Here is a 25,378-nt window from a genome sequence, read left to right on the forward strand (position 1 = left end):
AAAAACCAAAATCTCAGCAAAAGGACTAATTTTGTCTGAAAAATGTTGTCCACCTAATATTTCTTCCATTCTTAATAACAACTAGCCACAGATAACTATCTAGAAACTACAAATAGTAAGTACAAAGCCAGGGAGACCTATGTTAAAAAACAGCTAAACATGTCTAATCACAGTTTGTGGCATACAGTCCACAACTGAGGGTGGCCACCTACTTCTCTCCTACTGAGGAAAGGAAAGAATCTCACAGTAGTGTAATAGGTACTATAAAACTTACACTAGACTCTCATTTTATCTCAAAATGAGCTTATCAGGAAAAAAAAGAAAAAATGCCATTTTACATAGAATATATAATGCTTAAACCTACAAAAAAATCCATTCACATCTGTTCAGAGACGGCCTCATTTATAACTGTTTATTATATGCAACAGCAAAATATAAGGCTTGAAAAAAAAATACATACATAGAATCTGTGGTAACAATAAATTCTGATTGAACAGGCCCACTGAATCCACAGAGTTTAACTTATGCTCATGCTAAAGACCTCAGTAAAAGTTTCTTTGAAAAGCCAGCCACATATAAATTTTATTGAAAAGCAAATACAATTAGACATAGTGTGCCAGGTGCAGCTCTTCCACATCTCAGAGAATTCTTACCATATGCCAAAGAACAAAACAAAACCAAAATCAGACAGATTATTTACCTCATTCTGGTGAGTCTTTGGATTCTGAATTGTCTTCATGCTGAGGGACATGACCACAAGAGGAGGAGGGGGAGAAAGATCTTTAACCACGTTCACCAAGCCAGGTTTCACAGCCACTGCTTCTATCTTACACCAGCTGACTGATTGATTTGAGGTCTCTAAGGAAATAACATGAACAACTTTCATTCTTCTGGGAATCACAGGTAAAACTTTTCTAACAGTGCTGTTACAAAGAGTGTGTTTCTTTAATGTTTCGTCCTTGAAGAATAGTCTAAGGTCCAGATTAATCCTGCCAAATTTTGGTAATTCCCTGAGGCACATCAGATGCCTAATTACACCAGGGGCTCTCTAACCTCAAAGAGGAGAGGGAAGATTTGTATCTAGGCCAGGAAGATGCCCCTTCTTCCCTGTTAACAGCATGGAAGCCTAAGGCTACTAGACTCCCAATTCACACATCACAGTTACACATCTGAAGTTGGGGTAGACGTGCTTAGATGTGGATCCTCTCCCCCAGCACCTAGGGTACAAAAAAAAATGTAAGCAGTATCCATCTGGAGATGTTAATTGCTATCTATCTATTAATGGTCAGACAGCTGTAAGCATCCTTCAGGTCCCTTTCCAAATCTGAATCTCAACGTAAGAGTCAAAAGAGATGCATACATATAATTTTTGTTCTTCAAGAATCAGAAGCCACTCTCAAGGGTGCCTAACAGAACAACACAGTATAATGCAAAAAGTACTCCAGATAACTTTAGAGTCACAGCAGAGAAAAGTACAAGCCAAGTGAGCATAACTCCACCTAAATTCCTTAACTCCACCTAATAACTCTCAGTATCTAATCTTGTAGTCAGTCCAAAGGTGGAAGGATTAATAAAAATAAAAGAATTAATAAAACTGAAATGAAAGAATACACAGAAATTTTTGAAGCACTACAGAAAAGGCAGCCAGAGTGCTAATCAAATCAATTTTTATCAAATGAGAACAAGAACATTTCTAGTATATGATTGACTGAAATGTGCTGGATAATTCATTTAGATATAGTCCTTGAGTAAAAAAATTATGGAAATAAGATGGGGATGTCATAGAAAGAGAGCTCGTCCTACTCTGGTAATACAAGCTCTCCTGAAATGTAACAAAGAGCATAAAAAGCTGTGTAAAGATAAAATGTATAAGAACTTAATCTTTTTATACATATACACACACACACACACACACTTGTGATGTGTATATGCCTATGTGTGTACGCACATGTATATATGTGCACACTATATAAAAAGAAGTGTTCACCACCCTTTATCATTTTAATATTTTAGCCTTCAATATTTCATTTGCTTTAAAAAAGAAGCGCTCATTCACAAAAGATTGTGAGGACATAACTCACTACATGCAGTTACAACAAAGCAGAGGTTAAACATTTGAGGGATTATATTTTTGAGGGTAGCCATTGGTAAACCTGTTTATCTTACTCCTTGCAAAATTCTTTGACACCTCCCTGGAAATCCACATATTTTATGCTCTCTCATAGCAGGTAATCTCATAAGAGGCAGCTGACCAGAACATCCTCATTTATAAAACACTGACAATCTGTCCAAAGGAAGAGGATAAGGAAAGAATTACTTAACACCTTTTTACTTTTAGCTCTGATATCTTAACACCCAGAGCTTCTACAAGCACTCTAGAAAAGCTCTGATGGTGTCTGGCACTGATGTTCAAGATGCAAAGACAACTTCATTAGGGATAGTGATGACAGGCCCTAGAAAAGTTGCAGGAAGCAAATCCAATGGTTTGAGAATTGCTTATCCTAAATCCAACAGATATATTTCCTAGCCTAAGACCAGCCTGTGGAAAGTGTGGAAGGGAAGCGGCAAAAAAGCAAGAATCTTCTGGTCAACTATACAAGAAAATACCCGATTTGGAGCACAAAATCTAGTGCAACGGCCGAAGAAATGTGCATAAATATAATCAGCCAGCAAAATAGTTCTCAACAGAGTGGTCAGGCTGCAGCTTTGAAATCAGCAATTCTGACATCAAAATATGGACTCTCTGGAATCTGAAGGCTGTAATGGAGATCTGAGAATGGGATAAAAGAGCTCCCTTAGACTATTTTGCCTCAGCTCAGGTACTGATGCCACCCCAGAATTAAATACTAAACTAAGGGGAGAGAACGCACATCACACCAAGTAGAATGGAACTCTTACTGCCTAAACTGCTAGTTATCATTATGACATTTGCCATACTGGATTTAAGGAACAAAACAGCTTTGGCCTCTTTGGGGGTGAAGAAAGAAAATACAAAAGAAATGTGAGGTTAATCTTTGTGAGAAGAATGGAGATGAAAAACTGTTCTTGAGCCTTTAACATCAGTTTCAGGAAGTACATTTATAGTGACTGGTGCTTGTTCAGTATCTGGTGAAAAAGCCATCAGAGCTTATCTATCTTTTGTCAATCAGTGATTTGTCTTGTCTATTGCAGCTCAAAATCCTCACCAGTATCAACGCTGAGTTACTGAACTAGGTGTTGAAGATTAGAATCATCCCTGAGTCAACGTTCGATACTGTCAATTCTTCTACATTCAAAGTGCCTTGAAGAGACTGTCCTAAAAGATGTAGCTTTCATCCAGTAGCATTAGCTTTTCTACACTCTTGGGAATATGCAGCACAGGCTGAACAAAGGGCTTTAACCAAGCCCAAAACTAAGAGGCTCTGCACCACAATTCAATGTGCAAAAGCAAACAAACAAACAAGCCATCTAGCAGTAGTTTGTTTTTAAAAGATATATTTGAGCTAAAAACAAACAGAACAAAAAAAACCCTCTCAAGGTATTAAGAGAAGAAAAAGGAATAAATTTCTAGGAAATTAACTTTAACTAGCTCAGTATGCATAGTTTTAGGGTATGTACCAAAGAGTAGCTGCCAGGCAGTGCCTAGATCCCTCTCACTGCCGTAAGGACTAGGGAGAAACAGAAGGTTGAGACTGTTCTCTCCTTATGCGCTCCATTTGGGAAGAATATCCCAATTACATATTCCAATCCCAGCACACATTCCACACAAGCTTTACCTATACACAACTGTTCAAAGCTATAATCTCATCTGTACAGTGTGAAAATTCACATGGCTAGAGCCACCCAAAAAAGGAAAAATACAAGTTACAATCTGTGCTAAATTATGAAAATTACAGAGATAAATTAATTCATAAAATGGGAATTTATCAGGACAATGTAATTGTCTCCCCCTCCCCCAAATTTATATTTGGGTGTGTTTCTCAGCAAACAGGGTATTTCACATGCAAACCACCATACGTGGATTTTTTATTTCCAGCCAGCATGGTCCTTTGATCTTCCTACTCATCAACAGAAGTTCCAGGCTAGAAGTGTTAGTTCCAAATACATGAGAAAATGTTTCTCCTTTCAGATCTTGGGGAAGTCGAGGGAATTCAGCCTAATAATTAATAAAAAGCAGTGAGTCATTTCACCCCACAGAAGTCATCACGTTAACATACTACATTCAAACAGCAACTTAACGAAACTACAAAATACCTGAAATCACTGCAATTTCCCACAAGCAAAGCCTTAATGCATAATACCTTACAGTAATTCAAAAAATTACACTATTGACTGTGCATAACTCTACTTAAATCAGGACATTAAAATTGCACTGAGGCAAAAGTTCTTCATCTGTACAAGAATATGAATACAAGAAATATTATCATCAACCACCATTGCAACAATGCTCAGTGACCATTTTAATACAGAAACTGCTGAAATAAACGTTGTAAATTTGATGAGAGCTTTAATCTCATCTGTCATATAGAGAGTGTTTCTGCAAAGCTAAATATAGATTTGGGACAGCTAGCAAATCTCTGTGCAACTCTGCTTTAGCACCCGAGAATGGGATAAAAGATGCTATAGAATGGCATTACCTCAGCAATTGACCAAATAGGTTCAGAACTGCTCAGTGTCTTACATTTGAAACCAAATGAAGTGTTTTTGTTAATTAAGAATAGCTACTGATGTTCTCATGAGAATTTTTTTTTCATCTTTTCTGCTCAATTTTGCAACTCTTCAACTAAAGACTTTCCTCACTCAGCTGCCATTTATAAGAGCCATACTAGCAGAGGTATCGGCTATGTTCTAGACATGAATTCAACAAAACATTTAAAGCTAGTAAGTAATTTAAAACATCTTACTTTGGGTCATGACACAGCACAACTAAAGGGTTGTTTGGTTGGTTTGGAGGGAAGGCAAGGCAATGAACACAGGATAATTGGGAATATATACTGTTATAACCAATAAACAGACTATAACTGGGGAAGAAGGTAGGAGGAATTTAGTAGTTTGTAGTAGTTTCAGGAAGTATTTTTTCCCCTCATGCTTTGTTTACATAAATACAGCTAACACAGACAAATTAACATGTTACAGATTTCCAGGCAATGAACCATTTGTGTTAGGGACTAACCAGCATAAAAATGTAAAAAACAAAAACAAAAAAAACAAGCTTGGGTGTTAACCTCTTTTTTTTAAAAATACAAGATAATGAGCAGCTAACTTCACACACTGCAGAATGGGTAGAGCAATTGGCTACTAAAGATCAAATACTCATTTTTTTTTAAATATAAATAAAATCATGAAAATCAGTATTAGGTTGAAAAGCAGGGTTTGGGTTTTCATCAGATTAGTTATACTCACCGAATATTTAACTTCTAAGTATTCAGATTTTGCTGGAACATCTGGGATCTCAAAAGCATAATATTTTTCAACTTTCTACATAAAATAAAGATATTAATATTTTTCCCTTATTTCCCAATTGAAAATTCACTGTTCCCAGTAAGAGAACTAAAGAAATAAAGGCCACCCCAAACATACACCTCAAATAACAAGGGCTTGATCATGTATTACCACTTTTACAACTCATTATAACCATCTAATGACAGTAAGACTGTTGTAATTACTGTGTTAGCATCTTCAGGTTTTCTTAGAATAAACAGTTTCTACAGAAGTGACTTACAAGTATACTAACCATCACAAAAGAAAAAACATACAATCTTAGTAGCTAAGGAAACTCAGAAACCTTTTGTAAATTCACAGACTTCAAACATACTCAAGAATATTGCAAACAACCATCTGCCAGTTATTTACTTTACTGAACCCTTAGAACAGAATCATTTCTATGACAGAATTTCACTTTTCATTCTGAGTGATCTGGTTTTTGCCAGAAAGCAGTCAAGCTTTTTTGCATCTAACACAAAGATTGCTAAAGCAGTCTCAAGTTCAGTACAACTGTACTGAAAGTATTACTTCTGCTTGCTCCCAGAACAATAGTGATTTTGTGCAGCATGCATACAGTCTGTCAGACTCTAAGAACAATTACCTCCATTTTCCAAATAATTACAATATCCTGTGGGACAATGCCAGGGTGCCTGCTAAAATGCTATGCTCTACTAGCCTGTGATATACTACAAAACATCTACATCACCGCTACATACCTACACTGTAGAACTACGTGATGCCGTAACTATGCTAGAAAATTTTTACTCATACTATTTTACTTCTACTTTACTACAGGAGGATCTAGAGGCCCCTTAAATTAAATAAAGGTAATATTTTCACTATACAGTGCACTAATTTCAGCACATAAACAGAGTCAGCATAATATACAAAAAAATAAGTGTAATAGGAGAAACATAGTTACCAGAAATAGGAATAAATTAGTTAGGTAAACTCAAAATTATTTGGTTTCTTTTCCTTAAATTCAGAGAGTCAGCAATATCAGCCCTTAGAGCACTACAGCTAGCAGTCAAGTTTACTACCTCTCATAACACTGCAGTACCAGTGGGCTTTAAGGCAGCAAAGCCTGCTCAGGGGTGAAAAGGGCCCTCTACGAAATAGAAAGAAGGTGAACCAAGAAGCAACTATAAGATCAACAGCTAACAGAAGCAGAAAGGAGTAACACGACTTGGTACAAGAGCATCCCTATCATATCAGAACAGTGTTACAGCATTAGCCATTAGCCTTCAAATGTAGATCTGAGCTGTTAAGCTAAACTAGTACCTCACATGAGCAGCGCATTAGAGCCATAACATAACACAGATGGCTATGCATTGCTTTTAGCACGTATTACTGACAGGCCTTTTCTAAAACTCTCGGGCTTCAAACAAGTTCTTGTTGCAAACGCAAGCTGAACATAGTGTAAAAATAGTATGCTGCAGTGATTCATCTGCATTATTCCACAGAGCTCAGCTCAATTACACAAGCCTCTGGTCATAACTGCAGTGAATGAATGCTTTGCTGCAGAGTAATCTGCCCTTCAAGTGGCCCTTCAGAGAGCAGAAATGAGCAGCAGTGATTAGCTGCTAAGTTTCTAAGTGGAGTAAGGCTGCTATCGAATTGATTTGTGAAGACTTACTAACTTGGCAGCAGTGCAACCCATTGAAGCTACAATTAGCAGCAGGTGCAAGAGGAAGTGCTATGGCTTAAGTGTATCTGTTTCCAGGGATAAAGTTTGGTGCTGGCAAGGGCAAGATAGAGAGAGAAAAGAGGAGAACGAGAACAACTTGTCTCAGTGTATAAATACTGGCTCCTGTCCACATTGCCAAAAAGCTGGATTTTCTAAATAAAAGGACTTTGGGAGCACATTAGATGTGCTAGCAACATTTCTAACATCTCCAGCTAATGGTGGAAGAGTAAGATTTTCCTCAAGTTTCACAGGGCTAAACCTGAGACAGACCTGCTATGTGTTACTCTGAGTGCATTGCTCTATACTCTGCTCACATGGGCAATATTGCCATTAGCATTCCCAAAATCTTTCAAAACACCTACCCTTAATAATACAACAGTGGAACATTGGCTGCAGATCACAGAACAAGGGAGTTCTAAAGTAGATCTGCCACATTAGTAATATAGTCGCAACAGTGTGTGGAAGTCAATTTTTTTGAGTATTCACCTAGCTGACTGCAACCAGCATTTCAACTTGACAGCCCTGTGCACCTCTACAGAAATGCAGAAGCAAGAGCTATGCAATGTAACATCTCTGATGGTATGGCTGCCATGAAAAGAAAGATGATGACTCCTTATGAAAAGAAGATTAATAAGGTATTTAACAGGCAAATTGAGGTCTCTCAGAAAGGAAGGAAAAGGAGGTCTAAGGAAGGGGAACAATCACGAATTCCACAATTACCTTACAGGCAGCAACAGGACCTCCTGCTGGAGAGACATAAGCCTAGCACACATTTCCTTTACTGTTCACAGTAAACCTCACTTCAAGGTGGAATAACCAAGTTTCTATAAGACTTTCCTTTAACAGTCCTCCAAACGCCTCACCAACAGTCCTGCTTTCCCCTTCAACCTCTCCTCTCTTGCCACACACTATTAGCCATACCCTCCTGTCAGTTCCAATTTTCATTAAACCCTTCCAGGAGGCAGTAACTATCCAGCTAAGCAGAAAATTATCCCAGTGAAATAAAGCTGGAGAGCTTTCTGCCAGGTTAGTGCGTAAAATTCTTTTACTGAAAAGTCTGACAAATTCAAGCAGTCTTTTGAGTTTTACCGTTTAGAAACTGCTCTGATAGGCTGCTCAATTTACTCATGAGTTAAATTTTATAAATTTCTTTTGCTAACACTGTCCTTTAAATAACTCATGTCTTGCTGCTCATCCCCATTTCATGTATTTAGAGAGCAAAGAGGTCATATCATTATTCTTCACCTCACTAAGCTTTAAAAAAAAAAAACAAAAAACAAAAACAAAAAAAAAACTCTTTCATAGTTATTTCTGCTATAACTGATTCTCCCTTTCTCTCATTCCCCTAACTGCCCTCTTTTGTACCTGCTCTAGTTTGAGTTCATGTTTCTTCCTCAGGATGATCAGAACTGTCACAATATTCCAGATAAGATCTTAGCAGTGTCTCAGTATTTCCCTGTTCTTACTAGGGATCACTCCTGCATATATCCAAGGATCCCAGATGTATCATAGTCGCATGTCAGGAGAACACAGTTGTGTCTTTCGTTTCAGGCTCTATATAAACTTAACAAAAACGTGATGAGCTTTGAACTAGTATCAAAAATACCCTATACCTTTGCAAAAAGGATCTGCACTGTTACGGCTTACCTCAATTTCCAAAAGCCATCTTCAAAGGTTCAACTATGTTATTGTTATCTCACTCCGTAACATTTTTTCTTAGTATCACGGAACAGGCGGAGTCCTAAGTTTCTTTTAAGACATCTGCATCTTTTCAAAAGCCAATTCTCTTCTTTCACTTTCTTGAGTACAAGTGTTTGCATCCTCTCTTTTAATGAGGAATTCATTTGCCCTGAGTTTTTTCTCTCATCCCTGAAAGGGTCTTTTTATAAAGAGCGAGCTATTACAAACTTGTTTTTTTTTACCTATTGTTAAATTCATTCCTTTACAATTCTAACACATAGAAACTACATTATAATCAAATATACAATAAAAATAATACTGAGAAAACAAAAAAAGCTGATTTGCATCAGAGTTTTAAGAGAGAGAAAATAATCTAGAACAAAAGTATAAAAGGCAAGTTTTGTAATGTTCTAGTGAAGGATACATTTTCCCTGAAGGATGTAGAGTGCACTAAGCTACTAAAAGATGCAGTTTCCTGCATGAATTTGCCATCTGAGAAGCACTGCTGACATTTGCACTTCTAAAAACTTCAACTTTCCAAAGTACTCCAACTTTGGACTAGATGACCTCCTGAGGTTCCTTCCAACCTGAATTACCCTGTGAATGTGTTTTATTTTCCTGCATTTATATATTGTTACAGTTCATTCTTCCTGCACTTTTGCTTGCCTTTCCACTTGCTGATTAAACATCCAGGAATTAATATTATGAAGTCACAAGATGATTAGCTTGGGAAAAGTTAAAACTAACTCCACATCATCCAGTAATTACAATGAAGTTATCTTTATCAGACTAATGGCATTACTTCAGAGAAACAGAAAAGTTTTTGAGCACTTAACTCTGAATAAAATTATTCCTCTAACTTGCACCTTAGGCACCATTCCCCCACACAAACTCCCTACCTCTACCCTCAAAAGAGAAACATTCCTCGTAAATGAATGAGCAAACAGTACTACCAATCTAATTCAATTCTAATTTGCAACACTATCAGTAACATCTGCTCTTCTCTGCAGAATTATGACAAGTATTATATCTGCAAATTTTCCACTACAGCAACATTTGCTTCTTAAACATTCATTTAAGGATTTGTTGATCAAGTAGAACACAGCAATACTAAAACTATTACGTATATTGCAAGTCCAGAACAGCTTCAGTTCCAAAACTGAGTGACAGTCCTCAAAACTTGCTAAGTTCTGTACAAATGCACTAAGACAATCCAGGCTCCAAGCAGCACATATCCTAAACACACAAATCTGCAAGGGTGAGAACAAGGATGAAACAAGCAAAGAGACAGTGCAATTCTTTCAATATGACACCTGGTCAAATGCAAAGACCCAATGTCAAATCCCCAAGTACTGACCTACCCACTGAACTATGTGATCTTTCATTTTAAGCTGTGAGACCATGATCTGATAGTCAGGATTTTGATACCAGAACTTTTGCCTGTTCCGTTTTCTCGAAAATAGCTTAGCAAGCAAGCAAGACAGTCTACCATTTAAATCAGCTTCACAGAAACTAATGACTGAACATTTTCAGGAGCAGTATGTTTAAAACTGATATTCTCGCCAAAACTCCACATTTTTTTTCTTCCCACTCTTGAGGTATATACCCTAGTACGGCTGAGAGAAATGAACCTTAATAATGAATTGTGGACTGCATCACAAGAGGACTCTGTTACAGGTATTAACCTCATTTCGACAGCAACATCAAGCTAAGCATTCCTCAGCAAGCTTTGTGTGATGCTTGCATGACGTAGTAAGTCATTTCATTTTTGTAAGCCACAGAAGAGTGAGAAAAATCTTTGAAAGCCTTGCTGTACTGGTTTGAAGAGACTAGACAAACAAAGGAGTCTTGAGAATTGCACTGCCCGAGAAAGTATAAATTAATGTTCTATCACAACTTTGGTTGGGCTTAACATTAGTAATCGTTACAGCATTTACAGTAACTGCCGGAGCCTAGCTTTATGTAAAAATTGGTTTAAGTCAAGAAACTGGGCACGCAAAGTCAGCTTTCAGTATCAAAGAAGGTTATTTTTTGATGGAACAATCGTGTTGCAGATGTATTATACTTAAAGGGACATGGATATTTGGGAAGACGCTGGCATAGCTATTACAGCTAGGTTCACTTACACATGTCAGGAGTTATGTATCTGCATTTCTGCATGACCTCCCACTGAACAGTGTTTCAATCCATTAAATATTATCCAGAAGACTTCCTACATTCCAAACCACAACAATAAAAAATGACCAAATAGGATGCTTCCACACCAACCTTGGATTTGAACTTCATGATCTTATATTTTGGTGAAACACAGTCATTAAACTCCTTGAAGAGACTCATCATATTTACCGGAGTCTCTGTCTCTTTGCCAGTGGATAGGTCCATTTCCTTAAAAACAGAAGGCAGGTTTTACATGACATGACCAATAAGTTGCATTTTGCTTTGTTATTATGAACCATTTATCTCTTCTTTAAGGGATATTATAATGCAATAGGTCAGAAAAAAAAAATTTAAGAAACATCACTTAAAGCAGAGCGTTTAGAAAACACTGAGGTTTCTAGTAATTCACAATGACACTGCCTCCTGAGTAATACACCCAAATGTAACAAACTGTCATCTGTCTGCAGTTGTTAGTAAAGGTCAAGGGGGAAGCAGCAACACTCTGCATCTCGCATCTAACATACCATGTGTGCAGTGTACATAAATTTGCCACCTACATCAGACAACATTGGCTTTGACAGTTCCCATAAACACACTACTAGAACTCACAACCTGCCACAAGCACAATGAAAAGTACTTACGTTTGACATACTTAAAAGATATACTTACTGTTTCACGTGGCAGTAGATAAACAGTTCTCTCAATATTTTTCACTGTCACACAACAGCTGACGTAGGTGTTCGCTGATTCTATCCAAACTTTGCCAAACAGAAATACCACGCCTAAAGGACACAGCAAAGAATACAATACACAGTTCTTACACTAGTTATTCTTAATGTTGCTTAAAGCAGCTAATTATGTATTCTGGCACAGAAACACAAACATTTCCTATTTTAAGTCCTTAAAAAACAGATCTTTCCAATAAATCAGCATATCCTAAATTGTTTCAAACACCAGCTTTAAAAACAGATACCTGTACAGCTCTTCATGCCCCTACCTCCATTGCTATAGCAACACCACCATATGTGAAATTCAAAATGGCATCACATAACCAGTTTCAGAATTCTGTTCTGATACTCAATTTCTACCTACATCAGTTTGGTAATTCACAGGGAGAGGGAAGAAGGAGGGAGAAATCAGTGAAAGCTAAAGATAATCAGAATGCCTGTGCTGTCAATCATTCCTGAAACAGTTGTGTCATCTACAATTTTTTTCATTCTTCACCTAAACCAGTACAATTCATCCATTTTTCCTGTACTGTAATACGGCAAGATCAAGAGTCTACTACCAATAAAACCTGCAGAAATACATTCAGAAGAGAACAACTTTAAGTTGATGGACTGTAGAAAGATTTCAACCTGCCATTTTTAACAGATGAGGACACTGAAAGATACATTACAAGAAATATTATTACAAGATGTATTACAAGAAAACCTGGATGCTAAGATAGCAGTTGTAATGAAGGTGGGCAAGTCAAACAGTCTACACAAAGCAGGACTAGTGCAACTGACTCTTCACTGTGGACCCTGTCATTATTATCAGTATCTGCACAGCTCTGAGCCACTGAGAAGCTGGCATTAGCACAAAATGCTGCAAACTCCTAATCAAGTGGTATAAACTGCTAATCAAACTTTGAAATAACACAGAACAGGGCTATGTGACTTTCAAGTACAGTTTGTGAATTACAAGCAAAATAACCTTCCAGATACAATTTGAAAACCTGCCTTCACATGCAACTCCATAAGCATTTGGAGTTTGATTACATGAAAGACTCTCCCCACAGTACCTACTATTAATGAGATCAGAATTATTGGAGCCAAGACTGTATCAGAAACTATGTTTAACATCAGGAAGATCTTGGAATCTACATTCCTCCTTGGTCTGAGAGTGCACAAACAAGTCCTTTGTTAAGAGCTATAAATCATCTTTGCCACATGATCTATCACACATAAAGGTACCTTTCTTACTCTAAACTAAATCAGTGAAGATGCACTAAGATGGATCACAGGGTTAGAGTGACAGGCTAAGAGAAATCATTTCTTGAAGTGCTTGGAATAAATGTGAACGAGACTACTTTTGTCAAAGCTACAGAAGAAAATGTTGCAGTTTTGAAGATGATGAAAGCCAGGATATATGTTTCCGCTGCACAAAGTATCTTAGAGATGTTAATACAAAGACGATCTTCAAGATTTAGACAGTTTGAATAAAAGGATCTAGAAAGAGTTCAAATTACATATCTAAGTGACAGGGAAGATGGAGTCCTTGTCCCAAGTAACCTATTTTTTTTTGTTGTTTAAGAGATAAGAAACTCAGATGAGTTTGTATCATACAAAGACATGAAAGCATGGGAGAGACCCAGAACAGGGAGTTGGTCACTTGAATAGGTGGCAATACCAAGAGCACTGAGAAGATAACCTGTCAGAGGTATACGTGCAAGCAGGTGATGCAGAAGGCTACACAAGCCGTTCAAAGACAGGAAAAAAGGTTGCCTGGGTCGCTGAGGCAAACTTAATCAACTCTAGCATGAACAAATAAATGGCTTTAATCACCAGATTTCAAAGAATTGAAGTAATTTAGGGGAAAAGGGACCTCTGGAGGTCATCTAGTCCAGCATCCCCCCCACAAACACACACACATCAGGGCTAACTTCCAAAAGTTTTCAGAAACATTTCATATGCAAAACCAAGCAGGAGACGAGAGATGTTGGGGCCTATCCCCTGTAAGCCATCAGGCTACCTGGGGCTATGAAAAGACAGACAGACAGTAGGAGGGGAGGAAAAAATATATATATATATCTCACATATATAAAGCATATGAAGCCTGTGAATCAGATCATGTTACCAACGGAGCAAAAGGCAAGCAAAGTCAAGAGATACAGAAAATGAGAAGCAGAGGGAGAAAAAGAGCAATTTTTATTCATTATTTCTTTAAAATCTTAATAGGAGTACAATTCTCAAATTCTCTCCCTAAAGTAGTAAAGGGAGTTATGTAAAGTAAGTCTCCAAAAAACATTTTAAGTTTGAAAAAGTCTCATGATTATGCTATAGTATTTACTCTTCAGGCAACGCATTTGACATCACAGCAAATGAGGCATAAACAAAGATCATGAACATGTTAAACAAAGAGCAGTATCGAAATTCTCCCTCTACACTACTAATTGAAAACAGGTGCAGTCTTTATTATTTAACCTTGAAAAAGTCATAATGAGAAAAGAACATTCCTTTCATGCAAGGCACAGAAATCCTTTCATAATTATGTTCCATTCAGCAACCACTGACTTAGAAAACAAAAAAAAGAACAGAACAACAGTGGGGTCTTTAAGAGTAGCAATTTTATATTAAAACCTTTGATTTCATCAAGACATCTATGATTATTATCACTCCTGTCACCAAGCTGCTGAACCCAGCACAGTCTCATATTGAAGTCTGGCATCCCAATTCACAACAAAAGGTGTAACAGAGAAACGTATCTGACTTAATGCTTACAGTGCAAACCCAAAAAGCCTTCAACAAGATACGGAAGAACCTTCTATAAAACCTACAAGATGCACAAATTACAAACTAAAGATACCAGACCTGCCAATGAAATGAGAGGACTGATGGGAAGTGCTTCAAACGGATGTGGACAAGACTACTTTCGTCAAGGCTAGAGAAGAAAATGTTGCAGTTATGAAGATGATGAGAGCCAGGATATACACTTCAGCTGCACAAAACATCTTATAGATGTTAATACAGAAATAGTTTGAATAAGAGTCTAGGAAGGGCTTAAATCTTTCACGTCACCTTCCTGCCTTGGTAGATACACCTTCCCACTGCACAAAATCATGCAACAGCTACCATACAGAACTTGAACTAATAATCCATCAGAATTTTAAGAAACATTTCCAAAAACAAGAAGAAAGCATGCTCAATTGTTGCCCCATTAAACAAGAAATTAACAATACCAACTTACTCCTAGAATGCACAAAGGTTTTAAGAATGTCACAAGGACACCAACATAAAGAAGCTCCTTTTTACCCCCCTAGAGGATACTAGGCCAAGAGACAAAACTCATACTTTGCCCAGTGATAATGCCCTGCACTAGGGACAGGGTAAGGGAGAAACAAGAGAGAGTAACGTACAGTTTACAGAACAGAGAGAGACAAGGTGTCTAGACACAGTTTAGGCAACTCTGAAAATCACAGTTACATGAAGAGGGTCAGAAAGGCATTTCCTGCCTTTAATAGTTACCTGGCTGACTGTATTGATCTTCGTACGCATCCAGCCAATAAAACCTTAAGACTTGATCATCATTTTCCCCATTCACAAGTGGAAGCAGACTGGGGTCCAGCTGAACTTCCATCGCCACTAAATCAGCTTCGTCCTCATCAATTCTGTCCCAGCATGAGATATCTGGGAGAGAACAACTTCTGCAGGTTTTGCAGAAGAAAGAATGAGAGAGAAGTAAAATCAAGCCTTTGCTATAAACACCACTTTTTTTTTTTCAGTCCTGTATTCTCACACCTTTTGTCAGTCTTGCCAGCTACCAAGCAAAATTCCAAACGGTTGTGTTTCTTCAGCTTTCTTTTGAAGAGAAGGGTGGAATGTGAGAGAGAAATCCACATATGTGTATGGTTCTCAGTACGCAGCACACAGGCTTTAAAAGTCATTTACCTGATATTTCAGCCTTCAAGGCTTTCCATAACAAGTAAACCCATTCGTCTGTAAAAGCTGCTCAGTGGGAACAACAGATCCTCGCTTCTACAAAACTGCCTGTTGCTTTGAGTGACTAAATATCTGAAGTCCTTTCATTTAGATGTTTTACAATTTAAAGTTGTGAAACATATGATTCAAGATCCTTCCAAATAACAACAACAATAACAAAAAACAGTGAACAAAAAAAATTTTTCTATTTCCAAAGATATACCTGTTCACCACATGAAACTCCTTTTAACTACAATTAATGTTATGGAATACCCTCACAGTCGCTTAGAGTAAGTATGGTTAGCAATTCTTCATTTTTGCTCAGTGGCATCAAAATGTGGTGTTCAACATCCACATTAAGCCACTTCACCATACCAAAATACTTAGGTAGCTCTTTGTACTGTTATGCGTTAGTTCTCAAAAACATGAAGTATTTTTCAATTAAGTAGCTATCATATGTTTGATGTGACCATTTTTAAAGTCACGACAAAAAAGAACAAATAAAAATTGCAGAACATTATCATCATTCTGTCTATATCACAATTATCCCATGACGAATATAAAGAAGCTGAATCTAAGGTTTCTGGATACTGAAAGGCTTCCTGGTAGAAGAAAAACAGAGATCCTTACAACACAGATGTCCCTTTCTTCACAGATTCCAGCTGTTCTGTCTCTTTCTTTTCAATTTCCTTGCCTCTCTCCAAGCTTTCAGCTGCCTCAGGTATAGTTTCCACACACACTGCTTCCATAGGTTCATCAAAGTCCTCATCATCAAAATCCATCATTCCTTGATCATCATCTGGAAGTACTGTACACAGAACTAGAGTCTTGAATCATTAAAATCACATACCAGATTACATACTATATACACAAATGTAATACACAAAATTAAATATAAATCAAATACTGCATTTAAGCTACTTAAACATCTAACTAGTATAAACTAAAAACTGTTTTAAAACTAGTATACCATACTTAAAGAGTTTCCAAAGCTGGGCTTTATTTTCTTTTCAATACCTTCAGTAGCTTTCTCTTCTGTTGTCTTCACTGTTCCCCCATTTTCTGTAACTTCTGAAATGTATTTGGTATCCTCATTCTCTTTAGAGACTATGACAGATTTTGTTGTATAATTGGGACGCTTAGGACAAAATGAAGATGGAGGAAGAGCTTCCTTTCTGTGATGAGCAGGAGCATTCCTCGAGACAGGGCTGATTACCTGAAAGACATTTTAGCCAAAAATTTTTCTTTAAAAGCACAAAAAGGAAAAATGGTTGACTATTTACAGAACTAGCAACCATGGTTAGAGGAAAAGGTCCATGTATGCTGCAACATGACAGCCAAAAAAATCCTCAAGAGTAAACTTTAAATTCTATACCATCACTTCTGCTGTGAAGTGTACATTCCTACCATAATTTAAAAAAAGGTTACAAGAAGCAATGGTTGACATTTGATTAAGATTATGGTTATTTTCACTATTCTTCCAAAGCAGTATGACCCCATTCCTAAATTAAAACGTCCATTTTTGTCAGCTGTGTGTGACAATATGTGTCTGCCAGGGATGGAGCCTGGAACAACTGCAGAAGTCTAATACATCAGTTCATATCAGTAATGAATTGAAGCTCACTGGAGGACTCCTTGGGAGTAGAAAGCAGAGGGCTACTTCATTCGATTTCTCATGCTGTAGACATGATACGGAGAGTGAGGAAAACAAAAAACTACATTTCAGCATGCCCTGCAAGACTTAACCCTGAGAGAACAAGCATGGAGTTCATGTTTCGGACAGGACACCACCACAGCTGCAGTTACAGAACCTCGTCTCATGCAAGATGCATATGAAGTGGTCTCCACCAAGAGCCAATGACAGTTCTGTGCGTCCATTGGTCCTTAATCTTAAGCAAGGCCCCAAACCTCTATCTTCAGGGTAAGCAGTTATTTCACAAAAATTGAGAGAGTTGCGCATAATCATTTCCAGGGTTTTAATCTCTGTTCAGCTACTTCTGCTGTGGCCAATACAAAACTTGGCCACTCCTTTACTTAGACAGAAGGCACACACACTAAATCTACCTTCACTAACAAAATTTTTGCTAGCTCAGCCAAATGAATTTATATGTACTTCTGTTTCTGCTCTTGTCTCCTCAAGTAGAAAGCGTCACTGCCACCTTCCTCCTTCACTTCCATTTATTTTCTAAGGATGCGCTCCTGGTTCTCTTCTCAGCTTTTTCATTGTTCAAAATCTCCTCCTCGGACCACAGAAGCTATCACCCGAACAGCCAGCCCAGGAATTAATTTCTATCTAAATATTTCTTAGGAAAGTGACTTCTATCTTGCAGCATAAAAGAACTTCTCTTACTGCATCTCCTTCTCTTTTTTCCTAAATTACTCCTAGACTCCAAAACATCTGTTGGACTGAGTGCCACTGGTGATTATTGACAGCCTAAGAGTTGATTTCAGTATTACACAAGCTTTTGCTCTTGTATTTTAATGGTAAATCAGATGTACCTACTTTACTCCATTTGCTCTCTAAATACTCTTATCAAACTTATCACTGTATCCCCAGATAAAAGGCCCTTCCCATATACCAGAAATCCTATCAAAACAGTTTTCCATTCTTAGCAGCCTGCCACTTCAAAATCTTTCACTAGAGTCAACTTCTATCCATACTGTCAATTTTCTATTGACTTCCCAGTTCTGCAAAAGTGGAGTTCTTTATCCTTTTCCACACCCACAAACACTTTTCACTCTTGACTCCACTTATTTCATCTTTCATCACCCATTCCCCATCATATAGGTCTTTCTAATCTTTCTGCCTCACCTCTTTTTCCTAACTCACCCTCATGTGGTGCACCTAACACTATGAAAACAGTCTTACCTGCCAAGTATAACAGTTAGCCTACATACTACTCCCATACTAAAGATATAAAAAGAATACTAAAGATATGAAAAGAATTTTCTTAAAGCATTAATACAGAGGGGGAAGGGAAAATACAAGAAATTATACAGTAACATTGCTAAGGAAGCTAATGATAAACGTAACTTATAGAAGTAAAAATAAAAGACAACAGCATCTCAAATTAACGAATATACAGATAAAATTTAGTAACGAGAACTTTTCAATTTTTTTTACTTTACCTTAGGAGTCTGGGATGGTACAGAGAACCGATTCAGTGGCACTCCAGCAGATCTTTTTCTTTTCAGCATTATAACTGGTGGTGGACTTAGCTGAACAGTCTGAGTATTGAAAGAAAAGAGACAGTGACATAATGGAGACAGGTTGCTGAAGCTTTTTTTTTGCCCTGGTTAGTAACATTTTCAACAAAGAAAAAGAAAGCCACCAACTTTTCTCATTTTCAAAACTAATGTACAGATTTCACGAACTACTACTACTTAATGCATTGAGAAAATACTGCAAAAGTATCTGAGACACAATGGAAATGACTACAGAAAGGGCACCCACTTGAAGCATTTATGGAAGAATCTTGTTAAGCAAAGAAACCCCCTGATATACAACTCAGTCACTTAAAAGAAGTTAGTTATCTGAGCAATCAGCCCATGAAAGAAGCCAGTAGACTTTTTAGTAAACAGTTTGATAGAATAACTGGGAATATCCTCATTCCAGACAGTCCAACCTTGGCTGTGGTGGCAGCCATCCTGCAGTCCTAACTCAGAGAACACATTAATTTGGTTTTCTGCAGCAAAACATGGAAAGCAGGAAGAAGCTCAGGCTACATTATCTGCTTTAATAGCCCTCCCTCACCTCCTCTGGGGAACCCAACAGTGCCAGATGGAATTATTCTACAGGATACTCGCTAGAGCACAGTGACTGGATATATACATATATGGTATACTCTGGGCAGATGCAAGTAAGTCTTGTTTCACTCCAAGCTGACGACAAGCTAGAAGACTGCATTAGCATAGGCTCAATGACATGCTAGCATAAACCATCTCTAATCAGGACACATCAGTGTTGGCTTATCAAACTAACACAGTCACACAACTTCTGCAGGTAGGAAAGAACAGACAAGTCAACTGCATACACGCATGGAATATACTAAGCAGAGGTGCTACAGATGAAATCAAGTCTTAGATGGTCCAGCCACAGGAAGACCTTTATTTTCTTTATATACTCCACAGGAAGAAAAATGAACAGGTTAAGATGTTTCAAATTTTTAAAAATATACTTACTTCCGCATTTAGATCTTGAAGAATATCCCCTAGTAAATCATCCTTCGACAGGTCCACAGTTTTCTGTAAGATAACAGATTAGGCAAACAGTTCTTAGTTTTCTGCACACACCCAACCAGGAGACTAGCAGCAAATGGCTAAAGGGCTTCTACAGAACACACAAGATTTTCAGAAGTGCTCCACACACAACAGCTCCTAACAGTTTATGTGTTGCTAGACATGAGCAACTACAATAAACATTTGTTTCACTAAATCAAACAGTGCAAACAAGTTAAAAATCTTACAAATTTAAAAATACAGCAACTTACATCTGTGTTTTTCTTCCCAGCACTGGCTATGAACATAGACTTAATTGTGTTTGGCTTTGATACCACAGGCTTCTTCACATTCTTTTTATCAACTGTAGATGTCCTGCCACCCTTTCCTACAGAAAAAGTGATTTATGTGTAAAGTTGTGATTTATACATAAAAATACAAAATGTTTATTGGTCCAGTTATCAGCAGAGATAGACAGCTGGGGTAACCCACTTCTTCCACCTTTACACTGCAGGCTGAAATGAAGCCTAATAATCTTTTGTTTGCTGCCAGCCTTTTCATGGCGGCTCTGCACAAAAAAAAAAAGAAAAAGAAGAAAAAATATTGCAAAAACCCATCACCATCATATCTTGCCTCATCATCTCAGAGATGAAACTTGCACACCCATGTCCATACCCCAGATAAAGGACAAAGACATTTCACATGAAAGCATATCCAGAAAGGAAAGAGTGTCCAGAAGTTTGGCACTACACTTGGATTCTCAACATCAGACTCAATTCCTCAGTTTGCCACTGACTTATGTAAGTTGGCAAAATAATTTGGTCAGAGACCCATAAAGGCATGTAAGTATTTCAGTGTCAAAAAGGACCATCTATCCTGTAGGTACAAGCTTTGGAAGCCAAGAACATTCCCCAGAAGTATTTATCCTGGAAGACAGTACATAACCCACAGCGCACTGTAAACAAAATTGACCTGGTAGCGCTAACGCTACCCCAGACTGAGGTCAAATCACCTCTATCTCCATCATGGAGGCTGAACAATACCCGGTCACAGGCATGGAACTACAGAGCTTCAACTTAACAGGTCATTTGGCTATATTCACCACATACTGATACCAAAAATTTGCCCATTTTAAGTACCTTTTAAAAGCAGTTGGAAGATTTTCTATAGTGGTTATGTTCAACCTACCTTTCTTACTTGAACCAAGAGCATCATCATCTAGATCTTCATCAAAGATTTCCCTTCCATCTTCTACATAACCTATCCCACCTGTAAAAAACAATTGTTAAAAATTTACATTTCTAATTCTGTCTGGTGATATTTCTAAATGGTATCTTCATAATCCAAAGTATCACAAACTTAAAAACTTATTTTTTCCTTTATTTTAAAAGGAATGTTATAAATATGAGTGTTAAAAACCACAGCACTCTCAGCTATATCTTTTATTAGAGTAAATGTGTGTTTAGTTAGAAATTATCAAATACAGTATTTCTTTTTAAAGTTACATCACTCTTTTTAAAGTTACATCACTAATAACTGTTTTTGAAAATTTATTTTCTAGCTTTATTTCTAGTTATGGAAAAATATTTTAACTACTATCCTAATAGATCCTTATGAGAACAGCACATAAGACTCATCTCCATATAAAAGCTCCTCTTTCTCTGTCTACTAAAATAATTACAGGAATGCACTGAAGCATAACTTACCTCAAAACATGAATATTATCAAACCCTATTGAGCTTGTAACATTATAATCAAAATAACTCTCCCAACGACTATTAACTTACCGTCATCAACAATCCAGTCGTCATCCTGACGCTCTCTGACCCTCCTGGAGTATTCTTCTTCATCTATTTCATCATAAACACCGGTGAACTCCTCAACCTACAATTAAATAATGGTATGGGAACTGTTAATGCTTAATATACTATATATATTAATTTAGGTCATTGGTAAGAACCTCCTGAGGACTCCAGGGCTTCATACAGCATTAAATTGTTCACAACTAGCAAATGCAGTTATTCATTCGGGTAAAGTTTATTTTTTGGCAGTGTTAAAACATCTGTTCCCAATTTTTTAAATGATCACAGTATATTGAAGCTCAGCCTCTACTGAAACACTGGTAGAGATTTCATTGAAACTAACTCGCTTTATTGCATATTTCACATCATCCAAAAAAAAAAAATCCTAGCAATGGAGAGTTCTGACATTTGGCTCTATTCTCAAGCACCAAGATAAGCTCAGTGAAAAGGAAGGTGATTTCATATGCCCAACAATAATGCTAAAGAGGCTCTTCTGTGTCTTCGAATAAATCTACATCTTAATGACCGATGCATTCCAAGCTTCTTCAGACTTATCCACCTCAATGTGGAAGTGACTTCCTCTTGGCATTGCAATTAATTGGCCAGTACCAATGTTACATTCATTGCCAAATGTTAGTTATATCAGTTAAATATTCAAATTTCATTTTCTTTGTGAAAACAGGGTGTATTGATATTAATGCTTTTTGTCAGATAAAGCTTTGAAATTTATTTAAAGTTTAAAATCATTTGGAGTTTAAAAAAAAAGGGATTTCCTAACTATTAATTAAGCAATGAAATTCTAATGGCTGGCCCTTCGCTATGGGATAGCTATCAAGTGATACGGTGCATGTTTGATTTGCAGTTATTAAAATTACTTTAGTTTTGAAAACAGAAAGAAAAAAATGCATGATGTCAGAAAGCAGCAAACCAATTACAGTTACATTCTAAAATATATACATCATTAAAAAAAAAAAGTGACCTGAAAGGCAGATTTTGACTTCCTGTAATTTTAGATACATACACAGGGTGTTGAAGTATCTCAGCTTACACAGTAATACTCCCCAAACTAACTTTTTATTAAAAAGAAGAGATGGGAAATTTTCACCTCATATTTTATTTTTTCACCAGCTTTGGCTTTTTTCAGACGTTCCAGGGCTTCTTGCTGACCTCTTCTAGACTTTTTCTCACGTCTAGAACGTGATGTGGCAAAACTTTCAGACTCAGCCATAGCTGAAATTAATTGAAAACAAGAGAAATAAGGTTAGTAATGAACTGCTGTTATTGTTGGCAGTTAGCGTTCAGTAATGTACTAATAAGTGTTTCCAGTATTACTTAAAATCTAAATAGAAATCTAGAGAAAAACAGTTTAACATTTATTATACACTTTGCTATAAGCACAGTGTCATGGATTGCTCTTGATAAGCCAATTCTGCAATTAAAACGAAGACACGATCTCAGAGAATCACAGAGCAGAAACAGACTTGGTGCCAAATCATGTTCAGTAAGTTTGGGAAGGGTAACAAACAACCAAAAAAAGCACCTAGGTTTCGACAGCACATCTCGAATCTCATCAACCAGTATCTGAGCAGGATCCCCCCCACCTTTCTTCAGGAATTTCCTAGTTCATTTTTCATGTCTCCATGACAACTCAGGAGTAGACAGAGACGGCCTATATTGCTGCAAAGCAGTAATGTTTTTTAGACAGCTTCACAATGTTTAAGGGGTGCAGCCAGATTGAGGCAAACTGATACCAAAAGACTGCTGCCCTGTCTCCTCCCACCAAGGCGCTCTCCACTTCTCTTGACCTTTATTCCCGACGTTCATCTAATCACTGAGACTGATCCATGCTAATTCAACACAGTAACACAGGCAACTAACCCAGCGACAAAAGTAATGGTTTGTGTCGGCAGCGAGTCGAATCCTCTGCCCACACAGGCAGATGCGACCCGGAGCTCGCACAAGTAGCCAGGCAGCTGGCCAGAGGAGCAGGCCAGGCCCTTTCTGGCAGCAGAAAGGGGTCAGATTGTTAATAAAGCTGTACCTAAAAAGCACGGCTGAGAACAAACAAACAAGAATTTGTACTGGTAAGGGCCAGGGCAGACAGGAACTGGTACCAGACAGGGAAGAGCTGCTAACATGCAACACTTTGGGGGTATGTATAGACAGACCAAGCTCCTCTGTTAATTCCTTGAGCTTACTGGAAGTGAGCACCTAAGACAACACGCTCTTCCCGAGATAAATACAATTTCACTCTCAGCTTGCTTCACTCTGAGCAGACTCCCAGCTGTCTGTTAGCTGCACAATACCAGTGCATTTCCATTTTATGAGCACCCAGGCTAGGAGGCCATAAGCAAAAATGTAAACATACTGTGTTTTGGCTCTGCATAGTCCAATCCTACCAATGCAGCAGAGCCGATGGCAACTCAGGGCAACTGTGTCAACCAGCAGAGGCTATGAAATACACATCTGATGACAGAGAGAAATCAGTCCCTTCCTGGAGCTCATCAAACTGTATTTGGCGGGAGAGGAGAGTGTGTCCTATTTTGCTTTTCATTTCGAAGGTACCGTTGTACCCATCCTATGCTACCAAATAATTCTGAAGTTGGAAAAAACCGCCAACGCCCCCCCGCCCCTGATCGGGGCAGGGCAAGCCTTCCTCTCCCACCAAGTCCCACGCGGCTGAGCCCACGCGGTGCCGCTACCCAGCGCCCTGCGTCTCCCCTGCTGCCCCCGCAGCCCGCGCCCCAGCCAAGCCTGAGCGAGACGCCCGAGAACCGGGCCCGGGGCCGCCGCCGGGACCCCGCGGCTCTGCCCGCCCCCCGCACCGAGCCGGCCCCGCCGCTGCTGCCGTCAGTGGGGGGGGGGGGGGGGGGGGGGGGGGGGGGGGGGGGAGAGCGCGCTCCGAACACTGCCGCCGCCGCGCCGCGCCGCCCCCCCCGCCGCGCACGCGCGAACACGCGCGCGCGCCCACCCTCGCTCTCCCCGCCGCCCAAAGCCAAGACGAACCCAGCCGCCGCCGCCGCCCTATGCGGACAAACGCTGCTCCCCGCGCCCACCCCTTCCCCCGCGAGCCTCACCACCCCGCGCCTGAGCTCCGCTCTCAGCCATGGCGCCCGCCGCGCTCCGCTCGCGCCAAGGCTCCTGAAAGTGGCGCGAGACGGGAGCCCCGCGAGCCCCGGCCGTGGCGGCAGCCAATCAGCAGCCGCGGCGGCTCTGTCTCCGGCCGCCCCGCGTCGGGGGCGGGGCCCCTCGCGTGGGCGCCTGGGAGCGCTGAGGGCGGCGGAGGCGCCGGGGGTCGCTGCCGCCGCTGCCGGGAGGGAGCGCGGTGCCACTGCAGCCGCAGGGCTGGGGCTCCCGGGCCTGGGGGCTGCGGGCGGCCGGGCGGGCGCCTTCCTGCTGTGAGCCGGGCGCAGGGAGGAAGCCGCGGGGAAGGCGCAGGCCCTTCCTGGGCGAGGCGTGCTGCGGCGGCGGCCTGGGCCCAGCGGCTGTTCGCTGCGCAGTGGGGCCCGGCGGCGGGCTGGTGGTAGCAGAGGCAGCGCCTGTGGGCCTCTGGGCGCGTTAATTAACGGCGTAGGGAGGGTAGCGTGCCAGATTGCTTGAGGCAAATGAAATATACTTGCCCACCTGTGAGTAGGGAGGAAGGGGTGGCTGATGTGTGATCCTCATGAAAGTCGGAGCCAGGCTGCAGT

At 39.3% G+C, this 25,378-nt stretch overlaps 1 protein-coding gene across 5 annotated transcripts in view; it reads right to left on the reverse strand.

Annotated features, from left to right (window-relative positions):
• POLA1 (DNA polymerase alpha 1, catalytic subunit) overlaps positions 1–24,909 on the reverse strand; it is a 213,482-nt gene extending 188,573 nt beyond the window's left edge. For 2 of the 5 annotated variants that reach the window (XM_026103402.2, XM_064498149.1), the window contains exons 1-15: positions 24,767–24,909; positions 22,795–22,919; positions 21,675–21,771; positions 21,076–21,156; positions 20,160–20,275; positions 19,852–19,914; positions 18,799–18,897; positions 16,687–16,885; positions 16,300–16,489; positions 15,217–15,395; positions 11,657–11,769; positions 11,099–11,215; positions 5,383–5,457; positions 3,997–4,135; positions 701–858 (exon numbers count right to left, since the gene is read on the reverse strand). In XM_026103402.2, the coding sequence (XP_025959187.2) occupies positions 701–858; positions 3,997–4,135; positions 5,383–5,457; positions 11,099–11,215; positions 11,657–11,769; positions 15,217–15,395; positions 16,300–16,489; positions 16,687–16,885; positions 18,799–18,897; positions 19,852–19,914; positions 20,160–20,275; positions 21,076–21,156; positions 21,675–21,771; positions 22,795–22,919; positions 24,767–24,797 (1,782 nt within the window). In that variant the 5' untranslated portion in view covers positions 24,798–24,909. Of the gene's footprint in view, positions 1–700; positions 859–3,996; positions 4,136–5,382; positions 5,458–11,098; positions 11,216–11,656; positions 11,770–15,216; positions 15,396–16,299; positions 16,490–16,686; positions 16,886–18,798; positions 18,898–19,851; positions 19,915–20,159; positions 20,276–21,075; positions 21,157–21,674; positions 21,772–22,794; positions 22,920–23,229; positions 23,367–24,057; positions 24,199–24,766 lie in introns of all 5 variants that reach the window. The other 3 variants (XM_064498137.1, XM_064498144.1, XM_026103404.2) reach the window with 3 other exon arrangements.
• Between the last annotated feature and the right edge of the window lie 469 nt (positions 24,910–25,378).

Source organism: Dromaius novaehollandiae, chromosome 1 (genome assembly GCF_036370855.1).
Source record: "Dromaius novaehollandiae isolate bDroNov1 chromosome 1, bDroNov1.hap1, whole genome shotgun sequence".
Taxonomy (NCBI): Eukaryota; Metazoa; Chordata; class Aves; order Casuariiformes; family Dromaiidae; genus Dromaius; species Dromaius novaehollandiae.